We start from the raw sequence: 15,528 nt of genomic DNA, 5'->3' as shown, positions 1-15,528 counted from the left end.
TCACCCAGCAGCATGGCTGATTGGCCAACTCTATATATTCAGTTATAAATGCGGTTTACAAAGTCGAAAGGCATGTAAAAAAAAAACAAACAAAAACAAAACATGCAATGCACAGAATTGAAAAACTTAAGAGTGGGAAACTTATCAGGCAACTTGTATAAAGGAACTAGAATCACACTCTGAAATAGCAAAACATTATGGGACGGCACCAGCATTGGAAACTGCATAATTACTGTGCAAATCGAGCAACCTTTACAAGGGCGACATGGGGCAGGCACAGCTAAGTCACTAGCCTCTCACGTGCATTTTACCCCTGGGTCCCTGCAAATATACCCTGGTAAATTTCTATGCTTTACCAGGTTTAATGATTTTCTTTCCAATGCTGATTTTGCTTTGCCATGCTACACTGATGGGAATAAGACTCCTATTCCATAGCAGTTTCACCCATTCCATCTTTTAATCCAAGCTTGATTAGCCACAGTGTGTGGGTAACAAAGCTCAGGTGTCTTATTAAACATAGTAAAACCATGACTGGATCAAACCGCTATGCAATGGGAGTCTTACTTCCATCCCTATGCTTTCTCGTAGACTGAGTAGAGGCTTGGCATCTCTTCCAGTCCTCCTTAAGAGTGCTGCAGTTCGATTGGAGCGTTGCCCCGGGCAGTGGGCAGGGCTCCGGCTCCGGGATCATGTGAGCTTTCACATGCAGCCAAAGCCAGCCTAAAAGTAGGTTAGCAGAGAAATAAGGCAAAGAAGCAGAGAGGCGGAGAGCCAGCAACTACATCACCAAACTCTCTTACCACCTCTTCTGCACTCAGTTACGCAGCAAGGGAAAAAATTATACTCTGTATTTACACACAGAAACAAACACGCAAGACGAGACGTACTAGAAACATTATTAAACCGAGAGCACCTTTTTTTTTTTTTTTTTTAAAAAAAAAAAAGCATTTTAACAGAGCTCCTTGGGGCTTAACGAAAAAAAAAATAGATATCTGATTTTTTTTCTTTTTGGAGTTACATGACTGTGGAATTATAACCAACAAATATGAGAGGTAAGTTGCAAAAATATACACGGGTGACTTTGCTCAGTTTTATGAATTCCATATATATATATATAATGATTAAGGGCTTATCCTATGCAGCTGTTTGGTGCTGTGCCATGAAAAAAAAATCATATTTCAAAAAGTTAAATATTGTATGAGTTTTTTTTTTCTGCATTTCGTTCTGTGTCTAACAGTCTGCGTGGAATTACTGTTGTAATTCACAGCGCTGCCTTGTCAGTCATGCTGTCAGTTATTACACGTCTATGAAGTTTTTTAAAGTCATGTTTTGGTGCAAGTACACCTATTTTGAGCAATTTGTTTTGCAGGAAAAAAAGTTGTTCTTTGAGTTTTTATTCCACAAAGTGTCAAAGCAATTAACTGGGTTGCCTGTGTTTTTCCTGTGCTTGTGGTGTGTATTTAAGCTATTGGTGCTCGCTTGATCGCTGCTTGACTATCTTTCTGCATGCTAATTATCTGTTCTGCTTTTATAGCTGTCGTTAAATGAAAACTGGACGAGAATAGTGCGTTTAAAGGATTATTACATTTTCACTTTAATTTCTGTGTTGTGTAAGACAGGGATGAAGACTGAAAAAAGTAAATATATCAGTGTATTTCATTGCTGAAATAATTTAAGGAATCATTCTCAGCTGTTTAAAAGTGTGTTATAAAAGTTTTGCACAGATTGCTTGTGTTTTTGCTCTTGCCGGTGATTGTGTAATCATTTCGTGTAGCGGTTTTAGTGTTGCCTGCCTGTTGGTGGTGGGGTGGTGTTGTTACCAGCGTGCTGGACGACGTGTGAGAGAATAAGCCAGTCCTACTGACCCAATTCTGTCACTGTGGCTTATCCACCTGAGCTAGGGGGCTGGACTTTAGACGACATGTGTACCTCCATGTGTATCAGAGACTGTCACAGCACTCCTGCTGGCGGAGACGGGGATAGCACCGCGCTGGGACAGGAGGCAGGGAGGAGAAGGGGCTGCTATGGAACTAGCATAGAGAGGCACGTATGAGCTATCCCTAAAAGTATGCCTTGATCAATTCTGTGCAAATTTACCCTGGTAAACGTAGATGGTGATTGAGGGGGAAGGGCATAAACTGATAGTATTTGTTTAACTACAGTAGTATAAAATGAAGAGAAGGCATCAATTGCAATTAATTGGGTGGATGGAGTATTACATGCAAAAGTATCTATTTCTGTAAACTGGTATTCCCAACTGTAGAGAAGTGAGGCGACATTAATAACCCATTTGTGTGTGTATTTCAGCAACCAAGAAACTAGTAAATGTGCCTTTGAAGTCCCTATTGCTGTTCACCTGCAAACTAGTGGAGTTGCTGGGAATTCCAGCAAGAAATTCCAGCTTTCTCTAATAAAAGTTTCACACAGTAAAAAACACTGCAAAGTGTAAAATAAAAAGCCCAGTAAAGCACCGGGAGGTGAGGTAAAGCATATTCAAAAAACAAGCGGAGCAAAGCACGGTAAAGAATGATAAATGCATTGTGTAAAACATGGCAGATTTACTGTGGCCAACCTTCCTGCCGCCGAGTCAGGGAAGGAGACCATTTTGTGAGCAGAGCGGCCATCTCTGAGCAGCGAATTCCGGGCCGGGGCGCACAGCTGGGGGGGAGGGGGTTGCCGATGAAGGGGGTTTGAGAACGCTGCAGTCAGGATTAGGACCCCCGCGGCCTGGTGGAAGGGTTGCCATGGTGAAAAGACACTCACCGAAGTGGAAGATATTCTAGTGACATTAGCCCTTCGGATCTCGTGGTGGTGGTGGTGGGGGGCCTATCCCTTTTTAAGATAGCAGCTCAATCAGTACGTGCCGGGCGCTAATGCCCTGGCTGCCCAGCAATCCAGACCGACGTGCATTCTTGTTTTTAAGTTGTCCGTTTCAAATTGTGTCCGTAGGAAAGCACCCTGTCAAATCCGTCCGCTCGTTCATTCAAATGAAAGGACTGTAGCAGGCTGTATGACTGAACTGCATCTGTCTGCTTTCCCCCGTCGCTGGTTGAGAATCCCACACTTACTAAGCATTCCCAGCTATTCGTTGTTCAGTGTGGACTCTTGTTGCTCCCTATAGCTGCTGTTTTTGGCCCTTCTACACCTAACTCAGGGTTTATTTTAGTTGGTACCCCTGGTTGGGGTTAAAATCATACAAAACAGAGCGGTGACTGATTAAAACTCACGAGAAAACCTTGCAGCTCAAACTGCCACAAGTTAGCAGGGGAGGAAATACAGTAAGACCCCTATTGCATAGCAGTTTCACCCACTCCAGGTTTTACTGTGTACTTGATTAGCCCCAGTGTATAGGTAACAAGCTCAGGTGTGTCTTATTAAACTAGTAAAGTTTAATAAGGTAAAACCAGAAATGGATCAAACTGCTATGCAGTGGGAGTTTTATTTCCATCCCTGTATAGTCATAGTAAACTGCAAATCGCACAGAATAATGCTCAGTGCAAAGACACCATGTTAACCCTGGTGTACAGGAGGGCTTCTGTATTCCGTGATACTGTTAAAAACCCAGTCTTCAGGTTTCACAGTCATCTGCAAGGAAGCAGGCAGTCATCCAGGGCTTAGCATTGGCATCAGCAGAATTGCAGTCTGGATGCTCAATTCACTGGCCCACAAACGTACTGCCTTTAAAAGAAACAAAACTGATCTGCTTGTTTCTGCCTTAGACAAGCTTGCTATTCGTCTAATTGAGGAGCTGCCCAGCCCTTGGTATGAATGGGTGTTAATTTAAGCACTGTGTAACTGATCCACTGGAGGCTGTTCTGCACAGTACATTTGAGCCTTGATTTGGATGTTTATCACTCTTTTCCCACGCTGTTCACTTACCATGTGCTTTAACTATTATTATGGGAGGAAAAAGGCAGACGAACCTGCCCCACGCTGTAGGAAATAAACAATTCACTCCCTCGAGACAAAAACAAATCAGACCCCAACCCTGCCTCTTACAGCTAACAAGTAAAAGTTATACACCTGCTTAAACTCACAGTTTTAAAAAATATATGCAAGAACTACTAAACAGAATTGAGCACAACACAGCTATGTGACGCATTGTTTGTTTTTTTTTCCCCAGTACAATTCAAGAGCTGAAAACCAGAACTCTCAAGCGTATGGAATATGAAGGTTAAATTCTACAGTTAACCTTTGAGCCGCGCTAAACAAACCGGGCTGTGTGCTGAGTGCGCAGTGCTGTGCCTAACTCGGCACCACGTATAGTAGACCAGCAGGGCAAATTCCACATGTGCTTTGAACATTAACCCAGCAGTCACAACCATTGCATTTATTATCAGTTTATTTGGCAAACACCTTTATCCAAGGCGACTTACAGGTGTTACAGGGCAGTACAGGGTTACAATGCAAAAACAATATTTAAATACACAGTCTAGTATCTACAATGACATAATAGTCACATAGTCGTGCCATAGTGCAAGGATAGTGCAATCGCTGAGGATCCAGTAACGTGGTGCTCAGGGCAGGAAAGTCCAGCGACTGCCTTTTGAAAGAAAACCTTATGTCGAATCCAGCCACAACAGCTGTTCCCATGTTCCAGATCACTGACTGACAGTCAATTTCATTTTAATAAATGGAAAGGAAATATGAAAAAATGAATCATTTCAAAAGCTTTCACTGTGCACTCCACAGACGCGCATAGCGGAGAGTTTCTGTTTATATATAGAGTAGACTTCTAACAATTTGTATGACACTAGAAACTGTATTTTATATATGGAATAATGTGGTACTGAGAATTCAAAACAGCAAACTGCTTTCTATCCAAAGAGAATCAGGAGCCAACAGGATACTCATCAGTCACTAAAAATACTTAACGAGGAAAATTGATAAACTGAAAACTCATAAGAAACCCATCATGTAAAACTAGCACCCTTGTTTGTAGTATATGTTGCCAAAAATGTAGCAAAAAAAAAAAAAATTGTAGGAGAGGCAGGTAGAGCATTATTTAAGATTGCAGAATCACCTCTCAAACATGAGAAACAAAGTAAATGAACCAGTTGCTCAACCACAAAAAATGAACAGAAAACGAATGACCATTACCAGGGCATCAAAGGCCTATAAGAAGCACCCCCACTGCTTGTTTTCAAGCACACTTCCCCTTGACAAAGGCATGTTAAACATTGAGAAGTTGGCACTTTTGAGCAATTTATTTGGCCAAGCTCCATGTCCTAATGTGTGTAATACAGCCTGGGTAAAATCAGTGTGCACTGCTGACTCACACAGGCCTGTGGGTGAGAAGTGTCTGTGAAAGACCTGATTACCTTCAGCAGTGCCGGCACAGCCTTTAATTCCATATAACATGGAAAATTAAAATGTTTTCCTGAGAACGCCTTCCCCTGCTTTAATGTGATCAGGCGCTGTTCTTGTCGGCTTGAAACAGCATTGATGGGGATTAATGTCGCACCTCATCCTGTAGTTTGTAAAAAAAAAAAAAAAAAAAAAAAAAACATGATTCCCAATAGTGAAACTGAGAAAAAAAAAAAACCAACAGCTGTTTTTTTTTTTTTTTTCTAGAATAAGTGAAGTGTCTGAATAACATAATACAACCAAGAGCTGCCAAGGCTGCAGATATTAATAGAAGGCAGTGTATGGGCTTTGCACAGCTCAGTGCAGAATGAGGACAAAGCTGTCCACAAGTCTGGGTCAGGGGACTGGTGACAGGAACCAGAACAATGTAAAAATAAAAAAGGCTCCTCTATGAAGTGTCTGAGGACGGCTGCTACCTGTGCAACCCTGCTCTGTAGTTTTATTTAATAATTCTGCAAAAAAATAAAAAATAAAAAAATGCGCAAAATCAGTTTTCAGACGGCTGTAATCATGCTGCCCCTGGCTTCATTTAAGAGCTTGCTTTGATGTTCTCTGAATGCCACTCAGTTGTTTTTTTTAAAATGTGACGCTCTAAGCATTGAATCAAACCACAGATCCTATATTTAGTCAAGTATTTGATCAGGTACGGGGATACACAGCACAAGAATTGTGCGCCTGGTCACCGCTGTCTCTTCAGTCTCCCAGAGGAGGTTTGTGTCGATACAACAGGCATTGAGAGACCCAGCAACTTTTTCATATCCAGCGGTCCTGAGCGAGCACGTTTCTAACCAGATTTAATTTTAGAATCCATGCTGCATTCATTCAAGTGGAGTGATAGGAGGACGGGGCAAACAGCCTTGCTCAGCAGGAAAGCAATTCAGAGATCAGCTGTTAAATCTAGGTTTCAAACAAAGGGTTAAAGTGAAGTGGGCATTTCATTCACAAGGCTGGCTCGGGGGTTATTTCGCTGTCCTCATGCATGGAGTAACTTGTCCTCTATGAACATTCAAGGTGAATCCTCCATGCATAGAGAGAGGCATGTTCAATCAGTCCTGCAAGCTTGTTTACCAGCCTGAGTGAATTCAACACAGCACTCTATGGTCGTGGAGTATTCCTTTCTGTATAGCCAGTACAGCGTATGAAAAAGAAAGCATGTTAAACCCTGAGCTGCAGAATCCAGAGAACGGCTTTCCTTAAATCAGGCTCGGCTGGAACAGTGTGATTTGTCCAGTCATTGTGGAGCTGGATTTGTATAAACGCAAGACAAGATGTAATGAAAAAATGTATTTCATTTAACTACAACTGTTGTATACCATGGCAGAAGCATAGCTTGTAAAGCAAAGTGCAGCGGTAAAGCATAGGCAAGCAAGAAAGCATTCAGAGGTATGGTAAAGCTTGGTAAAGGCATTGTATCGACATACTGTATATTGTGGGAATTTACCATGTCAGTCTTTCACAAGGGTGTAACCAGAAGGCTTTGTTATAGTTCTAACACAACACGTACCGTCATTAGGTTCCATGGCAACGGCTAGCCCTGCTGACTCACAGTTGATGTCAGAAGAGTTTTTGTAGTCATGCATTCACGGTATTCAACTGGTGGGTGGCCATTCGGGATTCAAAATGAATTCGAATGCCAAATAGATTTTTGGGGAAATTATCATTCAAAAATGCATGACAGGTAACCGTAATACTAGAAGCAAATTATCTTGGAAGAAACTGTTACTGCATGCAATTCTTAATGAATGCAAAAAGAATCTACCTTGAACCAAAACGTAGTTCAATCTTAATGAATGCGACTTGTAAAACCAATCCATTTTGGTTCTGTGAATGAAAAGGGACGAATGCAAAAAGAATGCAAGAAGAATGCATAAATAGGATTCATATTTGGGACAATGTTTTCCCACTGCAATACTACATTTACCACGTCATGTTTTTTTTTTTTTTTTAATATGCTTTATTACATGTTGCTGTGCTTTTAGTATGGGAATTTTTAGCAGGGGCAGCTAAGAGCCTTCTTTACTTATTGTCATACTACATTAACTGATTCTTTCTCCACCATGGAACAGAATCTCTTTTCTTTTTTGTAATCCTGTGCTGTGATTAATGGAGGTCTCCTTTCTCTCTTCTCGGTTTGCTTCCCAGCTCAAATCGAAGTGATCCCGTGTAAAATCTGCGGGGACAAGTCCTCAGGAATACATTACGGCGTCATCACCTGCGAGGGCTGCAAGGTGAGCGAGGGCCACAAGGGGGCAGCGTCATACCCCACAGCATCTTTAATGACACCAGACAGGCAACTTAGTCCCCTCTTTTAAAAGGATTCCCATAGTATAACCAAGGGAAAAGCATGGAGGTAAGCCGTGCAAAATTGCTGTGGTCATTTTTATTTTTATAATGGATTTCCTATAAGAAAACAGCAGTTTCAATGTATTGTAAAATAATAATAATAATAATAATAATAATAATAATAATAATAATAATAATTATATATTTTTTTGAATGAATGAACAAGAAAAGCAACTGAACACTCCATTCAAACCCCTGAATTAACTTAGTTGTTTATTTCTGGTTTGGTAACTTTATTGGGTGCGTTTCTCTTTTCTGATACATAAAAACCTGAAAAAGGTGCCAATGACGGTTGGGATACCTGCGAGAATTTAGCGCAGTGTGTTTTATGCCCTGTGATTTTAACCGACTGTCTCGTTTGTGATTCCAGGGTTTTTTCCGGCGCAGTCAGCAAAACAACGCCATGTACTCCTGCTCTCGCCAGCGCAGCTGCCTGATCGACCGCACCAACCGAAACCGCTGCCAGCACTGCCGCCTGCAGAAGTGCCTGTCGCTGGGCATGTCGCGGGACGGTGAGTCCCAGGGGAGGACGCGAAACTCCCACTGCATAGCGCATTCATCCGTTCTTGGATTTACTAATAAGACGCACAAACTAGTTAATTAAGATTGCAAGAAACAATTTAGGGACCAAAACAAAAATATTTAATTTTTCTCTAGCTCCGTGGTCTTGGAAATAAACTTCAGGAAGAATTGAAACTTACTGTCTTGAGACCTTTAAAGGAGTTTTAAAAAATTGACATATATGGGAGATGTGTTTTTATTTTGTCCGTTACCCTTTTGTATTGATTTTCTTGATCGGATCTCCCTTGGAAAGAGAATCTAATCTCAACTGGGTTTTATTAAACAAAGATTAAATAAATACATAAAACAGAATATATGTATGTATGTATTTATGTATGTATGATGTATGGACTGTCCCTGAGTGTGACCTGCGTCCCTCCTTGTCTCCCCGCATAGCGGTGAAGTTCGGTCGCATGTCCAAGAAACAGCGGGACAGCCTGTACGCGGAGGTCCAGAAGCACCAGCAGAGCCAGGAGTTGGCCGTCCCCAAGGAGGAGCCCGAGAGCCACAGCAGGTCCTACAGCAACAGCTCCAGCGCGGGGCTGAGCGACCTCGATGACATCAGCGCCCTGCCGGATGGGTTGCTCTTCGACCTCCCGCTGACCCCCGAGGGGGCTGGCCAATACAGCGCAGAGCTGCTGGACTTGGCACAGTCCTCCCCTGAGCAGTGCAGCACGGAGCTCTCGGACGCCAGACACATCAAGCAGGAGTACCAGCCCAGCCTCTTCTCTCCCCTGCCAGAGGGCACCTCCATGCAGGAGATCGGTGAGCGCTCGTCTCCCTCACACGCATGCACGCAACAGGGGTGGAAATGAGGCTCATAGCTGTTTGATCCATTTGCTGGTTTCTTTTACTGGTTTTGTACCTGAGCTTGTTACCTATACACACTGTGGCTAATCAAGCTCCTATTAAAACCTGCAATGGGTGAAACTGCTATGCAATAGGAGTCTTATTTCCATCCCTGCACAAACACACACACACACACACACACACTCAGACTATCACAGGGAGGTATAGCTATTGTTATGCAGACCATGCATTTACTCTGATCCACTGTGAGCTCTACCATGAAAGCGATATCTCCACATTACATTTAAAGTGATCTAAAAAGTAGCTCACAAATCTGAGGTTTTTCCCCAGAAGGGTCAAACCCCCACAATTCATGTTGGCATTACGCTATGTGCTGAAACCCATGGGTGAAGCTTTGTGCGGCACTGTGCATATCCCCGCAATCAGCCACAGGGAGTCTTTTCAGAAGCATTCCAAGTTGGAATAGTTAGCAAGCAAATAAATCAAGCAGAAACTAAATATAGGGAATCACATAGTACACACACACACACACACACACGCTGCATCAAGCATCAAACAGATGAGAAATTAAAAACAATTAGGTTGCATAACACTTATCTCTTTGCATTAGGCTGATCAATGACAGTGATTAAGAGCTGCTTGGAGCTCCGGGCCCTGATTCACATGCAGCCTTTGTGCTGTACGCTCTCCCAGCAGAGCACTCACTGGAAAGGTCAGCTGTAATTACCGTGGCTGGGAGCTGGCAGAGCCAGGGGAAGGCTGGAATTGAATTGCAGGGGGTGCTGGCGGAATCCATAAAAAGGAAAGCTCGGAGTGGCTTGCCCTGGAAACCTGTACAGCCACAAGAGAGGCAGTACTGTGATTAGCTGTGATTAGCCAGTAGCACCCCCTGAGTGACGGGAGTCAAAAAAAGCTATCAGCACTGCTTAACCTTCTGTTGAAACTTCATGTTCTTTTGCGTAGCTGTTTGCATCAGCTGAATAGACGGAGATCTTTTAAAAGGGTCTGCGCTGTAGCTAGCAGGTTTCTGACAGTCTCTCTCTCTCTCAGAGCGGGTCTCACAGAACATTGTCAAGTCTCACTTGGAGACGTGTCGGTACACAGCAGAGGAGCTGAAGAGACTCACCTGGACTCTGTACACGCAAGAGGAGATCCGGACCCTGCAGAGCAAGGTAATCCCGCCACCCTACTCCCGCCCCAGGACAGCACGCAGGCAACGTAGATCCAGTGAGACATTACAGCGGCACGGGGCACCGCTCGCAAAACTACAGACGCTGTTTTATAAACAGGTATATTGCTGGCAGTGTGTAACCCCACCTGTCTCCCTCCTCTGCCCACAGTCCACAGAAGCGATGTGGCAGCATTGCACTCACCAACTCACCAATGCCATCCAGTACGTCGTGGAGTTTGCCAAACGCATCACCGGCTTCATGGACCTCTGCCAGAACGACCAGATCATTCTGCTCAAAGCAGGTCAGTATCCACAGCCAACAGCGCTGCAGTCAAATAGAGAACGCAAAGTGAATGAGTTGTTGGCTAAATCAATTTTGCTATCTTGTGCTGAGTTTGTATGGCACTTAAGTTGGGAATTGTATCTTGTAAATACAAATAATAAATCAAACTGATTGATCAGTCGAAATGTTAGTTTGAAAACCTGTTTGAAATACCGAAACAATGCTCGCTCTAACATTTGGCCTTCTTCTGTTTTTGTCTCCCCTCCTCCTCCCTACATATCTTCTCAATATTTTTTGATGTTATTGTACAAAATGTCCAAAACACAATTTCAATGAAAACGTTTCAAATCCTTTTTTTGTGTCACTTGATTTGGAATTCAATGTTTTTCGTGTCTGACCCGGGATGGTGGAGCCTCCTCTCCTCTCCTCTCCTTTCCCAGGGTGCCTGGAGGTGCTGCTGATTCGCTCGTGCCACGCCTTCAACCCCGTCAACAACACGCTGCTCTTCGATAGCAAGTACGCAGGGACTCCAGTCTTCAAATCCCTCGGTGAGAGAGAGAGAGAGAGAGAGAGAGAGAGTGTCACACAGTGATTGAGAGTTGGGAAGAGTGCTAGAGTGGGAGAATGAAAGAGTGAGCGAGTGAGAATGAGTGAAGCGGTTGGCCACCGGTTGACATGCCTCTTGTTGCATGCTCAGGCTGCGATGACCTCATCAACGCCGTGTTCGAGCTGGCGAAGGGGCTGAGCCGCCTGCAGCTGACGGAGGAGGAGATGGCTCTGTTCAGTGCCGCCGTGCTGCTGTCACCTGGTGAGTTCACACTGCACACCCCCTCCCCCTCCCCACCCCCACGCTACCCCGGTCACTAACTCCTCCTCCCTCCCCTCCAGACCGGCCCTGGCTGACGGACACTCAGAAGGTACAGAGGCTGCAGGAGCGCGTCTACCTAGCCCTGCAGAGCTGCCTGCAGAGGAGACCTGCCAGCAAGGAGAAACTCACCAAGGTACCCGGCGTCCGTACGCCTGTCTGTCTGTCTGTCTGCGAGGGTGGGGAAGTGGGATCGCAGCCTTTTTAATATACAGCAGTCCAAAAAAACATGAAACACTGAAAACTTACAGAAGGAATACAGTAAAATATAGCATTTGAAAAAAATATACTGTCAAATGAAACAGCACTGTGTGTGGCAGAGCTGGAGCAATTTTACAGACTGAGACCCTAACCCCCCCCATCCCCTCTTTCTCCCTCGGTCACCCAGATGGTCTCCAAGCTGCCTCTGATGAAGTCAATCTGCAACCTGCACATGGACAAGCTGGAGTTCTTCAGCCTCGTGCACCCCGACACGGCCTACAGCTTCCCCCCCTTGTACCGCGAGGTCTTCGGCAGCGAGGTGCAGTACCCAGATTCCAGCGAGCGCTAAGCCAGGGGGGGCCCCCAGGAAAATCCACTGACACAGCATTCCCCCCCCCCAGCCCCGAACCCCAAAGCAGAACACAAAAGCACTTGAATGAATGAGTGACTGAATGTACCACTCCTTGGACAAACCACGAAGGAGACCAAACAGACAAGCTGCTCCAGTCCAGAGAATGTACAGAACAGTGCACTGGAGAAGCGGCGGAGGGGCGAGCCAAGCCAAGCTGCAGCCCAGCCCATCCTCGAGTTTCCTTAAGAAACAAAGAAAAGGGAGCAAGGAAACGAAGGGGACAACCCCAGATGGAGCCCCCATCTCCCCAGCCTGCCTCCATCCTCCTTCCCCACAAGCGCACACTCGCACTCCGCCCCAAAGTGGGAACTCAACCCAAACGCCACTGTCCCACTTTTCCTTGCACACCCGCGCTGGATAGAATTAGAGGGTTTTTTAAACATGCTTTTTAAATTTCATATATAAATAGCATATATGTTCTGATAACGCCAAACCTGATAGCCTGACAGCCTGCAGCTGTCTGACTTCAAGACGGAAAAACTCAGCTGCCTGGTCTGTCATTGCGTAGCCATGGTAATGATCCGCTCTGCAGAAGTGCGCCACCTGCTGGACTTTTAAAATATATATTTGAAATGAAAAAAAGTATGACGGTTGGCCCTACTGCTGGAGGGAATCTCTCAATGTAGTCCAAGCAAGACAGCCCTGGCTACGACTGCCACCTCCAGGCTTGTATCCAGGCCTCTGAAAATAAATAAATAACTCAGACTTGTTTTGTTAGAAGCTCTTTCTGTAAAAAGAAAGGTCAGTATTGTCTTCTTTTGTGTGTACATTGGTGCTGACCGACAATGCTGCAAACATGTAAACGTGAAGGGATACAAGATGCATTCAAGCCATGATTTATAAATGAACGTACTAGCTATCTACCTTTGAATGGGACAGAATGCCACACATGGGGGCAGGACCATACAGAGGGACGCAGACTACGCTACCCTCTTTCAGTGTTTGATGCAGATATTTGACTGCAGCAATAGTATCGATTTTAAAGTTCATGTGTGCTATCTAGTGATGTGAGTGTGGCACTGCGGGCAGGCGGGCGGGCAGACAGCTATCCATGGGTACACTATCGGTTTATCAGGGCGGTCCTAACCATGCCGGCACCACATTCTGTATTTAAAAAAAAAAAAAAAATTCAAGACAGATCCCTAACCCCTTCTAGTGGAATAATTAGGGATTGCCAAAACAGAAACTCTTGAAAATGGCATAACGTTATATAAAGTTTAACGCTGTATTTGTTACTTTTGTAGGATCTGAATTGAAGTTTATTTTTTATCTAGTAACCAAGGTCATGGTTGGAACAAAGACCTGGACTGGAAGGACTAAGGTTTACTGGCCAGTCTATATGCTTGTACCAGATGGTTTCCTCAGAGGGTGAGAACTGAACTCTGCCAGCGCTCTGAGCAGCGTGTAGAGTTATTGAGGTCTGGCTCAGAGTAGCATTCTGAAAACCAGCATCACGCTGTGCAACAGGTTTTCTTGTGAATGTTGGGAGAGGAGAAAAGACCTTTAAAAAGCTATACACAGATCTAAGTTTTTTTTTTTTGTCTGTAAATGCAAACAAAGCAAAAAAGTTAAGAAGCTTATAAAACATGTTGATTGATGTTATTATTAGAATTCTAGTCTTCGTTTCAATGTGTTATCTGTGCCCGATGTTTTTTTTTTTTTTTTTTTGTCTTGTAAAATTATAATTCTATTTTTTTAAAAATAAAAAAAAAACGATTCTGTGATGCCGTTGATGCTGAAGTTGACCAGACAGAAAATGGAAAGTGGATTTAAAAAAAGAAAGAAAAAAAAGAATTTGGATTTTTAATAAAAGGAAAATGATATAATATATTAATATTATTATTATTATTATGGTTTAAAGAATTTTAAAACAAGCGTATATTGTTGTATATTGAAAATGTGGTTTTAAGAATGTAATAAAATACTTTTTTAAAATAGAAAATCGTCTATGAATAATGTGCTGTGATGGATTGTCGTGGGTCACGAGTGTGCCATCTAGTGACCAGAGTCTGGAACTGCGGGAGGCAGGCGGTCTGAACAATCTGCTTGAACAGACAACGCCAGGCTGTGTCCCTGTACAGGAGTCCTGGCTGTGTGCCACATGTGTGTAAGAATGTTCTGTGTGTGTAAGTGTAACACGCCTGACAACAAAACAAACCTAAAACTGTGGCATCCCCTTTCCGAATCCTAGTCCTGCATGGATGCCAACACCCAGGCACATGCACAATTGTGCACACATGCATGCACGCACATGCAATGGCACTCCCGCTGGTGTGCAGAAAAGCACCCAAACTCCCTCATCACACTGTCTTGAACGCTGATACACATCTCCCTTGCATTACAGCCCTTTGCTGTGCCAAGCAACGTCATCAGTTTTTTTTTTAAAAATGCCCTTTTTAAAACTACATATACATTTTTTTTCTAAGAGAAGTTACTCGCCTACAGGGTGATTCATAAGTGGCACAACATGGTCAGGCATTGCAAAAACTGGGGTGTGCATGGAGGAGGAGGATATACAAATGTGCCAGACGGATAGCCTTCTAGTCCCAGACAAGGCTTCCCTAGGGTGTGGCTTCTGAGACTGACCGCACTGAAGGTTGTGTGTACGGGCGAGTGACGGACCTGACCTGTACCCTCACAATGCAAACCTCTCTGTCTGCAGGTCTCTGCAGGTTTTTCTCTGCTCTGCATCTCTCTCTATGTCTCTCTCTACTCGGGTCTCTTTCTGCTCTGCATCTCTCTCTGTCTACATCTCTGCTCTGTATCTCTCTGTCTCTGCAGGTCTCTTTCTCTCTGCTCTGCATCTTTTTCTCTGTCTGCATCTCTGCTCTGCATCTCTTTCTCTGCAGGTCTCTGTCTCTCTGCTCTATCTTTTTCTCTGTCTCTGCATCTCTCTGCTCTGCATCTCTTTCTGTCTCTGCAGGTCTCTCTCTCTGCTCTGTATCTTTTTCTGTCTCTGCATCTCTCTGCTCCTCGTCTCTTTCTCTGTCTGAAAGTTTCTCTCTCTCTCTCTGCTCTGCATCTTTTTCTCGTCTGCATCTCTCTCCCTCTGCTCTGCATCTTTTCTCTGTCTGTTCTGCCACTGGTTTATTCAGACACCATGTTATGTTCTCTTTTTTTGGCGACCACATAAGGGGACTGATAAAACAAATCTCTCTCTTAGTGTTTATATGAGGACATATAGAAAACGCAAATGCATGATGACCCATCCTATTATAAGGATAATAAGTTTAACAAAACATTCAATTCTGGAGACGAGGAGCAACGGATTTAGGACTTCCCTTTTATCTCATTTTAAAGCGTTGTGATGTGTTCCATCCATCGTGGATATACTTTTCGCGTTTTTAATATTACTTGAATGTGAAACGCCCTGCGTTCATTCATGTTCAAACGCGCGGGCATTAGTTAAAATTCTGCATCCATCTGGTCGTCACATCACGCAACTCAACAGTAACACATGCAACGTTGCCACATTTCTGACAAAAAAAGTGACCTCCTTCTTCAATCCCCACAGT

At 43.9% G+C, this 15,528-nt stretch overlaps 1 protein-coding gene across 2 annotated transcripts; it reads left to right on the top strand.

The window, feature by feature from the left end:
* The first annotated feature begins 721 nt into the window (after positions 1–721).
* LOC121301064 (nuclear receptor ROR-beta-like) lies at positions 722–13,950 on the top strand. Of its 2 annotated transcripts, XM_041230175.1 has the most exons (10): positions 722–1,052; positions 7,510–7,595; positions 8,081–8,222; positions 8,668–9,036; positions 10,132–10,253; positions 10,422–10,554; positions 10,976–11,083; positions 11,233–11,343; positions 11,424–11,536; positions 11,789–13,950. In XM_041230175.1, exons 1-10 carry the CDS (start codon positions 1,046–1,048, stop codon positions 11,948–11,950), a joined length of 1,353 nt encoding a protein of 450 aa, XP_041086109.1. In that variant the 5' UTR covers positions 722–1,045; the 3' UTR covers positions 11,951–13,950. The 2 variants fall into 2 exon arrangements, with proteins under 2 accessions (XP_041086109.1, XP_041086110.1); XM_041230176.1 differs by lacking the exons at positions 722–1,052; positions 7,510–7,595 and adding an exon at positions 7,621–7,717.
* The last annotated feature ends 1,578 nt before the right edge of the window (positions 13,951–15,528 follow it).

This window comes from Polyodon spathula, chromosome 26, assembly GCF_017654505.1.
Source record: "Polyodon spathula isolate WHYD16114869_AA chromosome 26, ASM1765450v1, whole genome shotgun sequence".
NCBI classification, from domain to species: domain Eukaryota; kingdom Metazoa; phylum Chordata; class Actinopteri; order Acipenseriformes; family Polyodontidae; genus Polyodon; species Polyodon spathula.
Note: the sequence above shows the minus strand (reverse complement) of the source record. Positions and strands in the feature narration are given on the sequence as shown.

Bases quoted from the DNA above. Each gene is read 5' to 3' on its own strand.
- LOC121301064 (XM_041230175.1), top strand. The intron at 9,037-10,131 runs GTGAGCGCTCGT...TCTCTCTCTCAG, and splicing joins CACCTCCATGCAGGAGATCG to AGCGGGTCTCACAGAACATT. The intron at 11,537-11,788 runs GTACCCGGCGTC...TCGGTCACCCAG, and splicing joins GCAAGGAGAAACTCACCAAG to ATGGTCTCCAAGCTGCCTCT.